General features: G+C 40.5%; 1 protein-coding gene across 2 annotated transcripts; it reads left to right on the forward strand.

Moving 5' to 3' along the window:
* Positions 1-1,438: 1,438 nt before the first annotated feature.
* LOC143119032 (uncharacterized) lies at positions 1,439-18,349 on the forward strand. 2 transcript variants are annotated; one of them, XM_076280247.1, is made up of 6 exons: positions 2,591-3,452; positions 3,850-3,969; positions 8,840-8,952; positions 11,429-11,556; positions 15,735-15,965; positions 16,728-18,349. In XM_076280247.1, exons 1-6 carry the CDS (start codon positions 3,081-3,083, stop codon positions 16,814-16,816), a joined length of 1,053 nt encoding a protein of 350 aa, XP_076136362.1. In that variant the 5' UTR covers positions 2,591-3,080; the 3' UTR covers positions 16,817-18,349. The 2 variants fall into 2 exon arrangements, with proteins under 2 accessions (XP_076136361.1, XP_076136362.1); XM_076280246.1 differs by lacking the exons at positions 2,591-3,452; positions 3,850-3,969 and adding an exon at positions 1,439-2,584.
* The last annotated feature ends 3,185 nt before the right edge of the window (positions 18,350-21,534 follow it).

Consider the following 21,534-nt stretch of genomic DNA (forward strand, 5'->3'; position numbering starts at 1 on the left):
AGAAAGGTGGGGGAGGATTGGGGGCGGGGGCACCAACAAGGCGCATCCAAGAGCAACAGGGGCAAGGAAAAACTCCCTTACCAAGGAAGAAACCTTGGGCAGATCCACGGCTCAAGGGGCTAACCCAACTGCCTGGGGTCTTGGTGTGTGTGTTGGGGGGATGACAAGGGAGATGGGATAGTGTGCTGTGTATGTGGGGAGAGGGCAGTGTGCAATATGTGTGTTGGAGAAGCTGTGACGTTGGCAACCTGTCTCTACCATAGACTGTAAAAAATACTGTGTGACAGAAAATCACGTGGTCATGACATCATCGTTAGCCTATTTTTACAAAAAACATTGTGCAGTGGTACACAGTGGTAGACGAAGTACACAAATCCTAGCCTATAAAGTCTAGACGCACCCTAGCGGCAGCAAATGTAATTTGCAGCCAGGGTAGCAACTCTCCGTTGGCTTGCGAGCTGGAAAACCCAAACTTCGGTCAGTCCAATCACATTGTGTAGAGTCGGTGGACGGGCTTAACATAATGACAGCAGAGTTGCAACGGTTCCACGTGAATTCCCTGCTACTTGAAAACAAAGAAGATAGATGCTGCTGCTGGTGAACAGCGGTCTCGAGACCCGAGTTAAGCTTTTTCTTAAGTTGGCAAAAGTTTGATCAACTAGCTCCGCTTTTGGGAAAATGCATGGGACTCATGAGTTGTAGCGCTATCCTATTGCGTGCAGAGGCAATCTGAAAGACAACCGTTTATCCCGCCCCTTGGATTGAGCACTGCCAATGGTGAGTTCCCAGACCATACATCTTGACGTGGGTCTGGCTCGTCAGGCTACACAAATCCTGTACTTGAATGAGTAGAGATACACATGGTTAAATGTTACTCCAGTAAAAGTCCGCCTTTTACAGTTCCACTTGAGTGGAAGTACAAAAGTACTTGCCTTCAAATGTAAGTGTTAAAAGTAAAAGTCCTGAAATGTATTATGACTAATACAGTTGCATTTACTATTGTTGAAATGATTCGGCACAGAAATAGGCATTCATTGAGCTTTCTCCTTCATTCAAGGACAAAATCAACTAAGAATTGTATGTAGAAAGAACTAATAACAAACCAATGTAATATCTCGTCTTAGATACTTAGATGCTCGATGGCGTCATGAGTTAACATCAACATTGTGAAAAGGGAGCAACAAGGTGCCACACATTTTTTAGCACACATACAAATCTTTTTGCTCCTATTATATCACCTAGCCAGGAGCAAAAGTCACTCGTCACTCGTAGAAGCAGATTCGAGCACTTGTATCAATTGACGTGTAGTCGTGCAAGAAAATCAAAGCGATCTGTAGAATTGTATTAATGATAAATTATTTCACAGATGCACAACTTCGGATGCATTAGTTCACATTTGGGTTTACAAATGCACGAATGTTGTGCATGTTCTCAGATTATGAAACACGGATGTGCAAATGTGTTTCGCACCAACTGCGCTGCAACGTTTGGAGCAAAAGTGTCGAGTGCATGACTCTTGAAATTTGTGACTCACAGGATAGGATTTGTGTACCTGTAAAAAGGATTTGTGAACCCGTAGCCCCCATTTTGTGTTAACAAGATATAAAAAAATATGTACAACTACAACTTTACTGTTACACATTCACGACTTTAGTGTGCACATGCAAAATCTGCAGTTAAATGTGCTCGCCACTTTTGCACCTAATATACCTTCATAGTTTGCACCCACCGAGAGCTTAAAGTCTCACCTTTTAATCGAGCTATACTACGTGTTCATAGCTATAACACAGAATATGCTGTGGCTGTACAAAACAGTGGTCTAGATTGCTGGCACTCTAGGACAAAGCTCCCAAAAACAGCTTGGCATTCAATGAGTTAATAGAAAATACACATGTATTTGGACAGTCTTTTTTCCAAAAAGGAACTTCAGCTGTACTTCAGCTGTCACAAAATGTAAAAAGTAAAAAGTTTAACAAAATTGAAATACTCAAGTAAAGTACAGATACATGGAAAAAAAGCGACTTAAGTAGGCCCTACAGTAATTGAGTAAATGTACTCCCTCTCAAATGGCCCAAAGCGGGACGGTAAAATGCATTTGAAAATATCACTACGACCAATCAGAATAATACACGGAATGACGTATCCAGAGCGACGGAAACGAGTTTGTTTGACTGAGAGACACAAATGTAGCCTACTGGAAATGGAGCCACAAGACGACTTTTGCCGTTTTTGCAAGCAGAATGTGAGAAAATTTGGTTCGGACAAACACTCAATCAACATTTTCAAAAGATATGGGAAACAAAGTATATCCGAAAGACTTTCTCATGTTGGCGTGACGTTAGTAAACAGACCAGTGTCGAAAAGGATTTGTCGGCGTTGTGTCTCCCTTTTAACAAGACTGGAACGAGATTTGCCTGTGTATTGGAGATGGATAGAGGATGAGAAACAAGATGAAGCCTCAACAGGTCGTTCTGATAAAACAGACCTTGAGCGCACTCCATCCAAAACACCAAGGGCTCTGGAAAAGTTGTGCCACAACCCCGCCAGTCCTGGTAGAGCTAATGTTCGAAGGAATATTACAGAGGTAAATTTGTTGTAGCTGCTACTACCGTGTATTTTAACGTCCTGTAGGCTAACTGGTCATCCGATCGTCCTGGTCTCTATTAGCTTCTTCAGAGCAGCCAGTTTCGTATTAACCTACTCGTGGTCATGTTTTGTTATGATGGTGTGTTTCTCTCCGTCATGTGTCATGCAGCCCCTTCCGATTATTTAACAGCTATGTATTAGTAGGTTGGTGTCGGATAGCCTAGTTACATCGTGGTTGTCCAAAGGTTCCCAGATCTATATTGTCACAATCAAAACAGTCAAATGTAGGCTGGAATCGACCCCTTCACCTCGCTTAATCCAAGGGGCGGGCAGAGAACTGCCTAGGCATGCAATAGGCCAGCGCTACGACCAATCAGAACAAAGAGCAGGATGACGTGGCCAGAGCGACGAAAACAGTGAACGGGGATGTAAACTGAGGAAAGATTCTGCTACGTGTTGTGAGTTTTGGAGAATATTTTAATGAAGATACAGTGATGATGGAGACCGACGACTTTTGTCGATTTTGTAACAAACAACTTCGGGTAGCTGGTTCATTAGTACACGCGACAAGTATGTTTGATACGTATAAGAAAGCGCAGAAGATATCCGAGAGACTTCAACATGTCGGAGTGGCCGTGGTAAATGTACCAGGAAAGTCCAAACGAATTTGTCATCCGTGTCTAAACTTGTTATCGAGACTGGAACGAGACCTGCCAGTGTATTGGAGATGGGTGGAAAGTGAAAAGAAAGAAGAAGCCACCTCAGCAACGACAACGGAGAACCGCGAGCCTACTCCGAGGAAGTTGAAAACGTTCCGCCACAACCCTGCGAGTCCAGGAGGAGCTGTTCGACGGAGTATCACAACGGTAAGTTTATGGTGTTAAATACTTGATCGGTATGTTACTGTAGTTGTTACAGTACAGTCTGACCATAGAGACAGACATTTTCATCAGCTAGAAACGTTAAGGTGTCTTGTCCTGCCCGGGAGCATTGGGCTAGTGTGTGTAGCCTGTGTGCAACCAACGCTACTTGTGGTCATGTTGAGGCGATGTGATGTAATGCACTCTAGCCTGGCAAGCTATACTGTTGTTAAGGTAGTTCTAAGTATATTTGTGGGCTAACGTTAGTAGGCTTTGAAGGCTAGATATAGCCTATCTTGCCCATGTTCCCAATTACCTCTGTGTTAACAACATGCCCACTTTTTTGTTGTTGTGTCTTTGAAAAGCAACATTTTCATTGAAAAATGTATATACATTCTTTTAGGCCATCGCCACACCGAAGGTGTTTGAAACAGCAGAGGATGTCATCTTTAAACAAATCAACAACAGACAATGGAGGCCAGCAGCCAAGTCCATCATGAACCATACAGAGCTGTCTAAAGAGGTGAAAACCATCATCCTTTCACTAGTTGAGATGGAATGCAAGACACTATGCAACCCAGGCAGTCCAGACTTTGTGAAGAGACAGTTGAAATTCCAAGTCTGATGTTTGTACGGTTCGGGCTTATGGTGATTTGGGTGGCATTCTCTAGATGGAGCTGTCTCTTGATAATGGCTCTGGAGTCAAGGTCTGCTGTTGCGGTCAAGGCCAAAATAGGTGTACCTGAAATATAACAAGTGTGATTAATACCCAAATAAATTCTCATAACAATGTCAAAGCATTTGGTTGGAAAAAATATAAATAACAGACATTTAAGACAATGGCTGTGTGAGTTAATACATATTTCATAAATATACATTTGACTGTGTCTACAATGAGTTAGGCCTATGTAGAGTCATCTTGGGTGAGGGACATGTAAACAAGATGGAGGCTGTCTAGGCGGGTGAGGGATAGGTGAATAAGATGAAGTCTGTCTTAACTCATTGAATGCCAAGCTGTTTTCGGAAGCTTTGTCCTAGAGTGCCAGCAATCTAGACCATTGTTGATTATTTTTGTACAGCCACAGCATATTCTGTGTTATAGCTATGAACACATACAATGGCTCGTTTAAAAAGTGAGACGTTAAGCTCTCAGTGGGTGCAAACCGTGTATTTCTACACGCCTCTGTTCCTGAGAAATCCCAAGCTAAACAGTGGCTAGTTTTCATCAAAATCGCTGTTTTTTTCTAGAAATGGAGATATAACGTCTTTCATGAAATATTAAGTGTTGCCTGTAAACTTTCCGGAAAGTGATCAGCGAGACCTGGCGAGACTGCCACCTAGTGATAGACCCACGAAAATGGCCTGGTTTTGAGATGACGTGCATGCGTCACTGATTCGACCCAAAGCGGCAACCGAGTTATGATAAAATGTCCAGATAAAATGTCCAGATTGTGCGTTTTCATGAGTTTTCGATCGTCATATATTTCATTTCCATTCATCACAGAGTTCCCAAAATCACATATAAAGTGTGTTAGAGTGTCTAGTTTCGTAATTTTAAAAAAAAAAGCTAAAAACGTAATATTACGTTTTTGGCACTCAATGCATGGGAAGGAAAAACGTAATATTACATTTTTGGCACTGAGTTAAGGAGTTGGGGGGGAAGGGGTTGCTTTGTCTGTTCACTGGCTGGGTGGCCAGTGTGTGTGTGGCTAGCTGGATGCAATGAAACAAACTACACACTCACCTTCTCTGACAATGGATCGAAGTTCACCCAGTTTGGCAAAACACTCTTTACATATGTATTATTTATTTTAATAATAAATAATACATATGTAAATAACATTATCAACATGGCAATGCATTCAGCTTTGGAAATCAGTTAGGTCGGATCAGTCAATTCATCAGCAACAGCGTCCATTACAGTCGTCATATTTGATGAGCTACTTAAGTAAAAAGCCTAACGTTAATTCAACTTCGATAGGAAAGGATGACAAAGAAGAGCATTCCTAGTATGCTGTGATAATAAAGCCATGTGTAAGACAACTGACTGTACATGTAAACATTCAGTTTACATTTTTGAAAACAATATCGTTAAATATATAAACCTTATCCCTATAAGACCTACGTAGTTTAGGCTACACATATAGCTTACCATTTGTAAATCAGGTGAGCCTCAGCCACCACTATTCCAAGGAGGTCATCCTGGAAGACTCTGGACGCCAACATGTCTCGCCATTGTCTTTTCAGGAGCCAGGCTTCAGGACTTCCAAATATCAAATGGCAATGCCCACTCAGAATGTCATTGTATTTGTCAATACCAAGCTGCATGGCCGTTAATCCGAACTTGGTCGCCTCCTTAACCTGGTCCTCCATAAGTGCGATCAATGGTGAAACGACAACTACGAGTCCCATCCGTTTGGCCACCAGCGGAGCAAGTTGATATATCAAACTTTTACCGTATCCGGTCGGCAAAACGGCAAATACATCCTTCTTCGAAAGGAATGACTTAAATGCATTGTGTTGCTCAACTTTCAAAGAAAAGCACAAGTCCAACTCCTCCAAAGTTGACGCCAACGTCGATTCAAACAACCACTCTTCGTTCGCCATAGCCACCTTCCTTGTTGTTCACCGTCGCAGGACTGTCGTCATCCTGTTAAGACTCTCTAACAAAATGGACTCTCTAACAAAATGGAACGCTGTGATTGGATGACGTCCACGGCGTCAGCCAATAGAAATCCCTATGGTTTGCTACTAGACGTACAGGCTGAGCAAATTAATTCGCCGCCGCTAGGGTGCGTCTAGATTTCTAGGCTAAGAAAGATTTATTCTCACTGAGCAAATTCAAATTGTGCTCTCACCAGAATGCTGGATTTCCAGGTGCTTCACTAAAGGGAAGAGGAGAGATGGCCTTCTCTGCATAGTCTGTCTGCCTCTCCACCCTCTCCTCTATTTTCATCTCCTATAACAATGTTTGTGTACTGACTGTCTACTGGCCCACCGTTTACTGCTTTCACTGTCTACTTCTTTACCGGCTATATTAGCCCATACACACAACCACTTCCTCCATCCCCCAGTCTGGACTGTGGTCTAATTTAATACTTGACCAAGGGCTGTTACCCTATTACTTCAAACTTATCCTGGCACTGCTATAAGTCTAATATTACTATGTTTACATTTTTCTCTTATATGTTCATATTTAATGCTGATCTCTAGACTTTATCTCTAGCCTAGAAATCTAGACTCGCCCCTAGCGGCAGCAAATTACATTTGCTGCCAGGGCTAGTCTAGCAACTCTCCGTTGGCTTGTGAGCTCCAGAAATCGAAACTTAATCAGGACATTGAAATCGTGTATAGAGTCGTTTGGTGGGCTTAACATAATGATTGATGGCAGAGTTGCAACAAATATCCTATTGCGTCCTATTGCGTGCAGAGGGAATTTGAAAGACAACTGATCATCCCACCCCTCGGACTGAGCACTGCGAACGGTGAGTGCCCAGACCCTACATTTTAATGTGGGTCTGGCTCGCCAGGGTACTTTATCCCTGCACTGTTGGACTTTTTGCACTACCACCATGACACACACTTCATAGAGCACCTTAACACCGCACCGTAATGAAGCACAGGGTTAGTCCCTGCTGTGTCACTGCAAGCGACTCATGCTTATACATCCCTTAGTACATTCATGTGGATCTTTGATTTAATATCTTTTACTGTCTATATGAGTCATGTGGATTTGTTATTTTATCATTCTGTGTATGTTGTAGTGTATTTTGTGTGTGATGTCTTAAGCTACTGGCACCTTCAATTTCCCCTTGGGGATCAATAAAGTATCTATCTATCTATCTATCTATCTATCTATTCATAGTAGGATGATTTTCACGTGAAATGTCAGTCCCATTTCTTCTTGAAGCCGAAATAAATAATTAATTAATGAATGAGACATAAACCTTAATGAATGAGAGTGTTTATCGGACATGCTTGTTTTTTTATTGCAGGTACGTTAATCTTACACCAGATTAATGTTATATCCACAGGTAAAATAATGTTAACTTTAGCATTGGTTGTGTGATTGAGGCTAGTTTGATTGTTGGTGTATTTGTGGAACATAAATACGGTTATACTGAGCAAATTGATAACAGCACTGTACGACTGGCATCCCATTCTTTTCTGACCATACTGACAGGAGCTAAGTTAATTAGTCACAACGCTAATGCTTATGGGATTGTTTGCTGTTGGAAGATCTGTCTACAATGCATCCTAAACACCTGGCTGGGACATTTCTGCTTGCTAAATAGGTTTTCTGCTGTTGACTCGCTCACAGTCCTTGGTGGCCCTGTCAGTGCTTTGTAAAATGTTGCATTAAGACCACAAAAAGTCTACACGAAATAAATGTGAGCATCTGAGCTAACATTCATTCCCCAGAACAAAGACCTCTTTTATTGTTACTATTCTTTCTATTCTATACACTCTTATTTCTTAAAAAATACTGTATATGAGATGCCTTTCATTAGGAAACTCAATAATTAGGCCTATTCAAATACATAATGCCCCACCTTGATTAGAACCTTGTTATGAGAGATTTATTTTATTGTGTTTGTGAAAAAAAATGACTGCCGATATATCAGTTATCAGTTTTTGACAAATATCGAAATCTGTATCGGCCTTCAAAATCTCATATTGGTCAGGCTCTATAGTAGATAGAGACAAATTAACATACACACACGCACAGACAGACAAGCATGTGCACACACACACACACACACACACACACACACACAAACACAGGCATGCACGTACACACACACACCAACACAATCACAGGCACGCACGTACGCACACACACACAGAATTCTCTCCATCTCCTACTCCATCCCCTACTCTTCCTCTTGCAACTTTTGTGTATGCTTGTATATGCGTACCTGTGTGGTACACACAGGTACGCATATACAAGCATACACAAAAGTTGCAAGAGGAAGAGTAGGGGATGGAGTAGGAGATGGAGAGAATTTATTTTAGTCTGACATCTAGTCTGACAAACCATAGTTCATAACAGTTTCCCTCAAAAATTTTAAAAATGTCAGGCCAATCACTGACGAGAGGGGAATACGGTTCCAAAACTTATTTTCATAAACGGAAGTAGCAACACCAGCAAACATCAGAAAATGGGGAAATTTATTTACATCAAAGGTAGACACACATACATTGTTTCCTGACAGTTGGTGCTGTTTATTCAGTTTGTAAAGTTTAGGCGAAGTAGAATCAGTAGTAACCTGATCAATGTGATTGGTAAGGCTGGATTAATGATTTTAAAGCTAGTGCCCGTCGCGAAAAACCAGCTGTGACCAACTACTCCAACTAATGTTACTTTGTTACTTTTGGTTTGCTCTTTGTAGCGTTTCAACAATGGGACACCTACAGCAGATCATCACAACCCTGTCAGTTGTGTTCAAATACCTGCCCAAACAAAGGGAGATCTACAAGACTGTCAAAAGCCCCCAGAAAAACGGTAGGTAGACAAATAAAATCAATAACTTATAATACAATAACAATAACCTATACGGTCATTCCGTGTCGATTCAGGCAAAATCCAGGAAAATGGCTGCTGCACTGTCTCAGAGTTTGCTCAAAATGTGTCTTCCTAATATTAAGTAAGACCTGTAAAATATTTTTGTTAAATTCCAATGTTTTCACACGTTTTTGTATCCACAGGACATCGTTATTTTGTCTGCAAATACAATACTTTATTAATGTTGAGCCAATATTTGAAGTCTGCACAAATGCGCATGAAGATATTAAGGATAAAATAAAGTGTGATCGCAATTTTTTTGGTAATGTTCATAGGACCATAATGGTATGTGGGGTAGCTACTAGCTAGTAGGAACACGAAACTCAACGTTGAGCGTATAAAGTGCCAATGATTTCATTAATTTTTCATTCATACATAAATACACTTACCAACTTGTATACCAATGCTTTTTCATTCTTGTACCTGAGGCAAAACAATGTACACTAAATATTAGGGGTGTAACGGTACACAGAAGTCACGGTTCGGTTCATACCTCGGTTCGGACATCACGGTTCGGTACGAGTTCGGTACAATGGAGGGAAAAGCAAAACAAAAATGCAGAAAGCATTTTTTTTGTACATGTCTCAGGCTGTACCACCTAGTGTCATACAGTCTCTTCCCTGAGCTATCTGCAACAGCCTGAAGTGTGTAAGATGTAGGCTAAACAGTACAATAAGTGCCCAGACTCAATCTGTAACTTGTAAACAAAATAAGACAATCAGCTATAAAACTGAAAATAGGCCTACAGCATCTCTTATTTCTGAAAGTGCAAATTACATAGAAAATGATTTTTAAAAATCCACTTAAGCAAGACCTTCAACATCTGTGTTTAGTTGTATATGGAAGGGTCTACAATTTGCCTCAATATTTTTCATTGTGTGTAAAGTAATAATCTAGCCTACTAACTGTGAAAATATCACACTATTTTGCCTTTTTTTAAAAAACGAAATTGCTCCTTTCATTTCATAAACAGACTACAACTAGAAGTCACGTGACTTTGCCCTTTGACGTTAACTCACCGTAGCATGGTTTGTTTATTAGCCTGGTTAGCGTTGTCACTTTATTTTACTGTCTGCACTTACACTACCAGCTCCTCATGTGAGAAGTTACAAGTTACCCCAACATAAAGGTAATTACCACCCGATTTACATAGCTTTCTGTCATTACGAAATCATTTAATTTAAGCCATAGGTTTTGGCCCTATTTGTATGTGTATCCAAAGGCTGCTGAAGCGCACGGGAAGTTTCTTTCCCCTCGTTTCAGTGATTGGTAGCCTACATCATCTGGGTGATGGCTTCGAATATGTGTAGCATTTTTTCCACTCACATACCCAACAACTGCTTAACAACGCCGACACACAGTTTCATCTTATCCACCACTCTTTCGCCTGTACTAACGTTACTGTAACTGAAGTTCTCAAACTTGCGATCTTAAAGAGACCAGCGGATCCTCTAACTCTTGTAGGTCTAACCTTAGTGCTGCTAATGACTGACGGACTCGACCGACGACCTGACAAAAAAAAACATAGGCGCCAATCAGAGCTTCAGAGCTAAGGCGAGGCTACAGATTAGCGTTAGGTGTCGCTAAAGAACTCCCGTAACTCTCGCTACTTAACAGTAATTGCGCATGACATTAATTAATCCGCACACGAGTTTTATGTATTTTTATACCGTGTATTCTCCGTGTAAATTCATGCACCGAACCGTGACGCCCGTACCGTTTCGGTTCAATACGAATACATGAACCGTTACACCCCTACTAAATATGATACACTGAGCTACTTTCACATAGATGTTCAAGTGCCTTCTAGCTACCTCACCATTTTCATCCTATAAAAATTACCAAAAAACACAACCTTCCTTTGTTTAATCCTTAAAATCTTCAAGCCCATTATTTGTGCTCAATAATAACATTAATACATTATAGTATTCTTTTTCTGTAAAAAATCTTTATCATTTTGTATTTTTTGTGTTTTGGTTTCCACTCTTTTTTACATGATCATGTGTATGCTTTTATATCATTTAATGTAACCATTGAATAAAATCTGAGATGATGCTGCAACCGTCTTATCTGATTTGGCACGGAATGATAGTATTTTGATTAAACATCCACTGGTCTTGAAGTATGAAGAATGTATTTGTAGCCTACATTTTTGTTCAGATAAAAACCATCAACATGCATAATCTCTTAAATATTAAATATAAGTAGGGTAACCAGCAGGTGGACAGTGTTTCATCCATACAGGGAAATGTTATTCCAAAAAACTTTCTGGAAACATAGTATATGGGAAGATTCAAACTCCTAAGTGATCAGCATCACATCCAACAACTACAAAATGTACTAAAAAACATTACATGGCTGCACCCCCTCTTTAACTGAAGTCACACTGATGAGTGTTACACATTGTGTTTTGTAGCAAAATGTCTGATGCCGAATTTCTCATGGAGTGTGTAGAGGAGGAATTGGAACCATGGCAACAGATACACACGAACGAAAAGCCTGAAGGGGTTGGGTCTTTGAAGAGGATCAGAACTGCAAAGCGAGGTGGTTTGTCTACACATTATATCATTAGAGTTCAGTGATGAGAATAATCCTATTGATTTTGAGCTTGTTTTGTTTATTTGAGATGTGTGTCACAACCGTACAAAGCATAATTCTGTCTCATAAGCTTCAACATGATGTAGACTTGTATAATTCCAGTACCACTGAACTTACTCTCTTTATAGAAGTCAATTCCAAAATACAGCAAATGAGAACTAGCGATGTAAATGAGGTGTTTTGCTGAAGCCACAATTGTAATTGCCTCTAAGAATTTTAACAGCAGTTGTCTCAAACTTCTCGCCTGAGGCCCCAGCAAAATAGACCTAGAGCATCACCTGGCCATGGCCATGCTTCACTTTAAACATGGTACACCTTTCATTGTGCATCTTCCAGACATAACCACTGGTCAGGTTCTAGTCCAAAAAGTTCTAGTTTTGTTCCGTTGCTCCATAGAATTAACCGCCAAACCTATTGTCACTATGGTTTTGGTTCAGTATTCTGTTTTGTTCATGCTTATAGAACAGTAGTATGTTTGGATGAGGAAGTATGAAGAATATCCTGAAAGGTGCACCATGTTTAAAGTGAAGCATGGCCATGGCCAGGTGATGCTCTGGGCCTATTTTGCTTCCTCTGGCACTGATAATCAGCTGCATATAAAGGGGTAGGTAGAGTCATTCAAATGTTTGGAAATCCTCGGAGAAAACATTCTATAGCTTTCCATAGAAACCAATAGAAATGTAAAGTGAGTACATTTGAGCCTATTGTCCATTAGAAATGGACTGATATTTCTCAGGAATGCTACCACAGCTGACGTCTGACTACCCCTAACCTTAGCACTGGATTTTAACAATGAAAAATGTGCTTATATCAGTGCAAAACTTTTTGTGAAGGGAAACAAGACTTTTGACCATGTCAGTTTGACAGTATTCACTTCCCGCAGCATTTTGGTGATATTTTGTGTTAAATCTGGGGAAACCAATTGTTGTTGCAGTTGTGTTGAGCTATTGAAATGGTCCTGGTTTGTTTGTTTTCTCAAAAAAACTCCAAAAGTGGTGTGTGTTTCGTACAAAGGTGTAATTCAATGTTGAAAATAAACATCAGTCTCAAATGGGCCTACCATGGCAAAACGTACAAATGTATGCGCAGAAGATCATGGCATATTTTTTTCTCATGCCATATTGCACTTGCACCCCTATAAGCAGTGGTGGAATGTAACGAAGTACAAATACTTCGTTACTGTACTTAAGTACATTTTCCACGTATTTGTACTTTACTTAACCCTTAGAACCCGATTGACGCAAAGTGCGTCAAAAAACACACCCTTTCTTCTCTGTTACATTGCTCCACGACTGTTCATCGCAGCAAGATGAAACCTATATTGCGTGACAGAGCAGAAGTGGGGCTTTCCAACGAGATCACGCACTTGTCTGTACGATCAAGTATGAAAATGTAAAAAAAATATGTAATTAAATCAAATTGCTTCATATTTACAGTCTATACTTCTCTGCGTTCACCTGCGCACCCATTACTCTCGTTTGAATTACTCGCGAACCCGTGAACGCATATATATAGCAAGCATATCAGATGAAAGAGGAGACACAGGGCTATCCATTGGTACCATGTATATCGATCCTTCTGGCTTATAAAAACAGATGAAGTGACTGCAAAATATCAACATCATGTACACAAACCAACGCTGCACACCCATTACTCTCGTTTGAATTACTCGCGGACCCGTGATTGGATAGATATGCCACGCATGTCAGATGAAAGAGGAGACACAGAGCTACAGTATTATTTGATACCAAGTACATCCTTCTGGGTTATAAAACAGACAAAGTGACAGCAAAACAATAACTTCATATAGCTGGACTTACCCCACGTTTTGTCTGTTTTTGTGGCAAAGCATGTTTATAATCCAACGCTATCGTGTGTTTCTCTATGGCAAAGCATGTTCATAATCCGGTTTTGAGATCCTAGTAAATTCCTGCATGGCATCCAATTCAAGGCTCACATTGCATCCCAATTTGTTCAACAAAGAAACACCTTTTTTGCCTTTACTTTGTTCATGGCAATGCAGTAAAAAGTTGAGAATCATTATGGCACACATGCTAACACGCAAACTTGGGTCAAGTCAGGTCAGATCAGTTCGTGTCATATGGAGCGCAGAAAGGTCATTTTTCATCACTAAATAAAAAATGGCATTTATTTCCATAAATCACACACCACATATTTCTGTAAATTGCTCAGCCCCAGAGTATCCCTCCAACATGGCAATTATATTGCCCGATTCAGGACAGTCTGCCCAACACACACATGAAATGCATGTACAGCTATGAGCTTGCTATGGTGAGATACAGGTCAAAATATAAGAATTTTTATAATACGCTTTTTATATTTTAATTCTTTAAAAATGAAAATAAAATCAATGCTAGTACTAATACATGACATGATGGCAGATCTGGATAGCCTAGACTCTGCTGAAAAAAAACAATATATAATATGTGTGTGTGGCACTTACAATGACCAGAATAAATCCTTATGAATAAAGGTAGTGAAAATGCCCTAAAACAGCTTAGGGTTGTAAGGGTTAAGTAGAATCTATAGTGCATACTTTTGACTTTTACTTTGTTACATTTTGCAGCAATTATCTGTACTTTTACTCCGCTACATTTCTACAACACCATCGTTCCTTTTTATATTACATTTTATGATCATTTTTTTTTCTCTCTTTGACAAACACGTTTGTTTCACCAGGGGGCTGGGTTGCTACCAAAGATAGAGCGCTACGTGCCCCGCTTCTAAATCTTTGAAACTAGTCTAGACCAGGCAAAGTGTGAGCTTGTAGCCATCTGCGTTCGGTAGGCTATATTCACCAGAACCATGGCTATACTGGACATGCAACTGTGTTCTGTGCCCCGAGCATATGCTTGCCTTTCTCTGTCTATTATCTGCAGCGTTAGGGCCTCCTCTCCGATGAGATTGTGAGTCCACGGAGCAGCGAAGCTACAGGCTATGCCCATGCGTCTGTCACACCTCTGATCATTTGCGGCACAAATGAATGGTAGACTATAGAACCGTTGCCTGAAAAAAACTAAACATGTTCCAGATTAAAATATTTCTTAATTGTGTGATCAAATAAAGAGGCATAGCCTACATTTGGGGGGTAGTAAAGTGAGCGCTCATTCAATGTTTATGCGCGTCTGCGCAAGTTAAACTGAACCTTATCATAAAGACACCTTTCTCAACAACTTTTCTGCAGAATTTGCATTATGATCCACCGGACGTTTCCCTTGTCTACCCCGATAAACTTCAGGCTCTCGTGTTTTGCTGAATGATACCAAAGTCCCTCCACTCGGCGGCCATATACGAACGTTTTATGGGCACTCATCGGGCACAGTCTTTGGGTCGAACTGCGCGTGCGCACGGCTTCACGACACCAATCTTGCTCCAGCGGCTAGATCACAACACATGATTGGCACGATGTCTTCACAACACACCATATGATTGGCTCAATGTATTCACATCACAACACATAATTGGCTCAATGTATTCACATGTCGACGTTTTGCCGAGGAAGGGGTGGGATATGTGTAGACAACGGCCATATTGGCGTGACAAACTAGCCCCATGCATTTCTTTGGAGTATTTTCTGAGTGCTGTGTCTCCACATTAGAAAGTCTCTGATGATACTTAACTCAGCAGATCACACTAGATAACCAGAATTAGTCTCCAGAATTGTAAGTCAGAATGTAAACTGGGCCACGGATGATAAGCACAATTACATCAGCTTAAAACTATCTAGCCTAGTATAACCTAAAACTAGCTTTATTAAAATGCCACACCTCATAGGCTACTGATTTTTTTATTAGAATAGGCCTATATTAAGATAATAAATCATTATGCAAGTACTTTTACTTTTAATACTTAAAGTACATTTAAAATCAGGTACTTTTTACTTTTACTTAAGTAGGGTTGGCATTGTGGTACTTTTACTTTTACTAAAGTAAATATTTCTCTGCTTATTTGTACTTTTACTTAAGCACTGAGTTTCAGTACTTCCTCCACCACTGCCTATAAGAGGATCACTTGGAAATTGCCACTCTCAGGTTATTTGAGTTTGAGACCCCTGGTTACAGCACCAGAAAAGGAAACTGTCTCTTGTCTGCCATCTTTTACAGTTACTAAAAAGCCTGCAGTGGTGACTCGTGTCCTTGCTCCTGCCCCTGCTCCTGCTCCTGCTCCTGCCCCTGCTCCTGTCCCTGCCTCTGCCTCTGCCCCAGCCCCTGCTCCTGCCCCTGCCCCTGCTCCTGCTCCAGTGTCATCCACTCACGTGGTGCTATCAGGCCAGGCTTTATCTGGCAACATAGGCAGCAGCAAAGACACAACGGTGCCCCTGCTCACCAACACACGTGAGTACCTGTGGCACTCTTCAGGTCTGCTGAGACATACCCTTACTTTACTAGTGTGCACAGTGTGTCATGTTTACTTTGGACAACAGCAGTCCTGACAAAGATATTAATGTCCCTTTTCCAAATGTCAAGGTGTACACCTATAGCCTCTATAGCTTAGCTCTAGCTGGCAGAATGAGGCACTAACAATATTCAAAGGTTATGTTAGCAGGAAGTATACACATAACCTATATGACCTTCAGTTTCCTAAATTTCCATTGGGATTAATAAAGTACCTACCTACACACTTTCACCTACCTAACACCAACCTACCTACCTATCCGTTTCCAAAAAGTTGGGACGCTGTGTAAAATGTAAAAAAATAAAATATATAATAATCTGCAAATCTCGTAAACCCATATTTAGATACAAAGGACAAAGACAACATATTAAATGTTGAAACTGACAAATTTGACTATTTCATGGAAAATATAAGCTCATTTTGAGTTTGATGCTGCAACACTTCCCAAAAAAGTTAGGACCGGGACAAAAAAAGCTAAATAAAACTATTTAACAATTTATATGTTGTCTTTGTACTATTTTCAATTAGATATAAGGTTTAGCGGATTTGCAAATCATAGCATTCTGTTTTATTTAAGTGTTACACAGCGTCCCATTTTCTTTTAAAACGGGGTAATAAAGTGTCTACTAAGTGAATATAAGTGATTATTGATGTGATATGGGCTCCATACGTAATGTGATGTGTAATCTGTTCTCCCACAGTATCTGTCCTCACCCCCATGGCTTCAGTACCAGTCACAACTCTGCCTTCTGGTTTCCTTCTGGTACTTCCTGTTACATCCTCGAACTGACACCACCTGTGCTCCGTAGTTTTCATTCTCTGACCAGACTGACTTTCCTGGCTACAAGTACTGAAGGGAGGGACACGTTTAGAGATGAAAAAGTTGATGAACAACTGCAAGCGTACACAGAATGGGCAAAACTCTGCTACAAAACCCTGATGCATATGAAGCATTGTGGGAAAGAAGCAGGCCAAGGCAATGGATATCAGTCACAACAGCGCCATCTGAAGACGGAGAAATAGATCACTGTTGAAAATCAGACTGTAGACACTCACTTCTGAAATTCAGATAATGATTAAAAAAATATAAAGACATTTCTCTGAAGATATGAAGAGGAGACAGATGTTCAATAAAAGTGACATTTATTTTCTTAATGTAGGATGCATCGTGTTTTGAGTTGATGTGAAGTCCTACATTGCTGAAGACAACACTGTTTTAAAACCATGCTGCCTTTATTCCATTTTATAGTAGCAGGGCATTGTTACAAAACAGAAGAGATGTCTACCAGGTGTCTAACACGAGTTGTCAGATGTAGGACTTAGGACTTTTTATGTAAAAATTAGCCTAAGGACATTAAGCTGCAGCCAATGTCAAATAGTGTACAGGGACTGTCTACAAAGTGGCATGCCAAAAAGAGAAAACCTACTACAAAAGTATTCCATAACTTTAAAATCACCTCACAGTTAAATGGTCTGCATAGGCTTAACTACATTTAGTTTGGGAGAATAAGCTTTTCCACCTTCCAAATTATACAAAAGCCTTTTTTCCTCCAAGTTATGTGCTATGTAGCCTAAAGAATAACAGACCATTGTGTGAAGTGATTTTTATTATTATTATTATTATTGTGAAGTGATTTTCCCCAATGAAAAGCCAATATTATAAGGCCTTTTTCCTGCTGTAGTATAATAAATAGGAGACCATTGATGTGTAGTGGTTTGGTGATCAGCCACTACCACCTAGCAATTTTAGTCTATCTCCTCTCAGGGTTGCACTTTGTAGACGGTCCCTGCACACTCATTTGACAGCCTGACATGTTAGGCCATTAATCCAGTTCTGTGTCGTTTTCTTTTTCATGAAAATTAAGTTTTAGCTTGTTGTCTCACTCACTACATTTGAAAAGAGGCATTGTTTGTTTTGTTGTTTACAATGTTTTACCTCAGACTTAATGATCAACAGGAACTTGGGATCTGTGCATAGCTTGTCCTGCCCCTCTGTAACCTTGCCAATTCTGACGTCCCGTTATGTTTAGTAAAACTTTTTTTTTCTTCTTCTTTTTGCAATGGCCACCCGTGGGCTTCATAGGTTAATACAGGTTATGTTTTCTATATATCAAGAAAGATTGCTTTTGCAATATTGCTACAATACTACAGAATGACAATAGAGCCTATCTGAAAACCATGGCAGAAAATAATTAAACATTTGAGGAAAAATTGGTTAATTACAGAAAGTAATTATACATATAACTGTCTAATGAAGTCTAAGCTAATATTTGAATGTTATTTATAAAATGTTATAAGAGAGTAATAAAATGTTTGAAAATGAGATTTTAATGTGCACATATGCCTCTGCTATGCTTTGTTTACATCACTTCATTAAGTATAAGTATATATACTCTTTTGATCCCGTGAGGGAAATTTGGTCTCTGCATTTATCACAATCTGTGAATCAGTGAAACACTCAGCACACAGTGAGGTGGCGCACACACTAATCCCGGCGCAGTGAGCTGCCTGCAACAACAGCGGCGCTCGGGGAGCAGTGAGGGGTTAGGTGCCTTGCTCAAGGGCACTTCAGCCGTGCCTACTGGTCGGGGATGGAACCGGCAACCCTCCGGTTACAAGTCCGAAACACTAACCAGTAGGCCACGGCTGCCCCACTTTACATTAGAATTGCAATGCAAACTGTAGCATAACAGTTTTGTGTTTGTGTACCATCTGGGATGTTTGTGTGCCACCTGGACATACCATGTACATATCTGGGTGGATAAATGAATTCAAACTTAATCATCTCACACATTGTTATAGTGTTTTCATACTGCACTTAGGGTTATAGTAACAGATAGTTAGTTGCACTGTTACAAACATAGCTCTCATAGCTGTGTATTTGTAGCCCACATCATGGTCAGTAATAAGGCCTATAGTGGACCTAGACTCTGAAAACGTAAGAAAGCTGAAAATCTTCCTGTGTAGAGAATACAACACAGGCTGATATGATTCATGAAGCTCTAAATTAAAGTCAAGCTTCAATAACATCAGTGGCAACAGCTCAACAGAACTCCCATTACAAGTGCGTTCTGTATTAAGTGAGGCGCGAGGCTGCGCTGCGGTCAGGCGCGTAGTAACACTTCCCATGGCCCTCATTAAACATGGTGAGTTGGCCAATGTAAATAAATAGTTTTTGTGAGACCCTATGTTAAGTGTTTTAACAGCGCTTTTTGATTGCTTTAAACGGCATTATAATTTACATGGTTTAACTTAATAATAAAAGTAGTGCGTTTTTCAACGACATGTCGTCGAGGAGGAGGTTCGTTTTTGGAAAGTAGGCCATTTTAGCTACTAACTCCGCCTCCTTTTAACCATGATTACAACCAATCGGGAATCAGAACTCAAAAGGGGAAATTGCGTAAAACGGCGAATCCACCAGTGTTAGAGCGAGTGAATAGCGAACGTCTGCCCCCTCAGCGCAGGTATTTTTGTCCGTGAGTGAGCAGCCCGCGAAGAAATTTCATGCGTTCGTTCAGAGAAATATAGAAATCCCCCAGCTCAAAGAAAGGGTGAGTTCTATTTGTTATCCAGAGAGTTGGTTGTTAGATACAAACGTGTGAGCTCAGCCAATTGTCGTCATTCTTATTGTAACACAATAGCGATATGCGGAAGGAGCCGCGCGTAGCTGTGCGCAGTCTGTGATGTATCAATTGTTAAGATGTTCCAATCCAGGAAATACCCGCGCTTATTTAGATATAACCGAACATCATTTTACCGGGCACATTTGATTTTATGATGCATATAGTCGTCCCCAACCACATGGCAGCGTAATGCTGGTTACAGTTATGTTCCCTTATTTAATCCAGCTCAAATGTCGGTGTGGGAACTACTTTCCTCCCCGCCCCTTCTGTTCTTTTGACGAAGTCGCGGAGCTAGAGCCACTATACATTTTGTGAAGTGGCCTAACTGCATGCCCTCCCACGCTGTGCATAAAACACTGCTGTTGATAAGACATGCCAAGATATACTATTACATTTATTGTCATGATATGTTGATGAACGGAAATTGAACTTTATCTATTAATGGCATCTGCATTCCTTACCACATCGTGTACAGAATTATTGGTAAAAGGTGAAGTGCGCTTTTGCTTCTTCATGAATTATCAAAAAAAACATTGATGGCATTTCACAACAGTCGAGTTCTTTGTGCTTTAGGAATCACACCTGAATGTAACACGTGACTTTACGTCACATAAAAACAATTCTGCTGACACTGACTGTTGACCGCAGGTGCTGTTGTGCAGGTTTGGCTGGCTCCATCATTCTGGTGTTAATATTCCCGTGCACGTTGTCACATCCATCACACCCCGTGCACGTTGTCACATTATTTTTTTCCGAAGACCACTCAAATGAGAGTACTATTATAGCACTATGTGTAGATTATGCATACTCCAGACTTTGTAATCAGGTAGTACCCCTAGTTAATGCATTTGTACTCTTTAATTCAGATCAGAATCAGCAACATGTAGAGCTATGTTGTGCTTATTTTACGAACAACATGAATGTTGAATGAGAAGCTGGATTTAACATGCATAATTAAATAGAATGCTATGAAAATGGACACTTTCATCCATCAAAAAAATCTCAAGTGAAGTGTGATTCAAACTCCTCCAAGAGATCAGCATCATTTCAAACTTCTATGAAATTTACTTCTTCGGCTGCAGTCACACTGATTAACGTTATTGTGTTTTGCAGCAAAATGTCTGATTCCGACTTGTTCATGGAGTGTGAAGAGGAGGAATTGGAGCCATGGCAACAGATACATGAGAACATAGAGGCTGAAAGGATTGAGCCTTTTGAAAGCATCAACACTGTAAAGCAAGGTAGTGTGTCTGCATATTATAGAACTGGAGATCAGTGATTTAAACCCAGATGAGCTAATTCAGGATTTTGACTTTGGTTCTTTAACTTTTCCTTTCTTTTAACACCAGTAAGGTTAATTTAGTGTGTCATGATCATAGGTAGCATAATTCAGTCATTCTCATCATTTTGGTACCACTAATGTTATAGTCATACTCTCAAATTCCAAGTTGCTAACATCCCAGATGGTACACAAACACAAAACTGTTATGCTACAGTTTGCATTGATTGGGGGAATCGCCGTGAACTGATTTGTAAATGGGATGCATTCTATAATTGCCTCTAAAGAATGTTTACAGCAACAGTGAAGGAAACTCTATCTTGTCAACTGTCTTTAACAGTCACTGGAATGCCTGCAGTGCAGCCAGTGGTGACCCCTGTCCCAGCCCCTGCCCCAGTGGCATCCACTCATGTGGTCCTGTCAGGCCAGACCCTGTCTGGCAACAGCGGCAGCAGCAAAGACACTGCGTTGCCACTGCGTGAGTACCTGTGAATACCTGTGGCACTCTTCAGGTCTACCGAGACATATCCTTACCATGCCACAGTGTGTCATGTTCTACATTGGAAAGAAAAAGTATGTGAACCTATGCTAAAGTTGACTAGAAAG

The sequence above is a fragment of the Alosa pseudoharengus genome, unplaced genomic scaffold (genome assembly GCF_046254945.1).
Source record: "Alosa pseudoharengus isolate Yale_2024_CS ecotype anadromous, Long Island Sound unplaced genomic scaffold, YU_APseudo_1.1 YU_APseudo_1.1_scf_12, whole genome shotgun sequence".
NCBI classification, from domain to species: Eukaryota; Metazoa; Chordata; class Actinopteri; order Clupeiformes; family Clupeidae; genus Alosa; species Alosa pseudoharengus.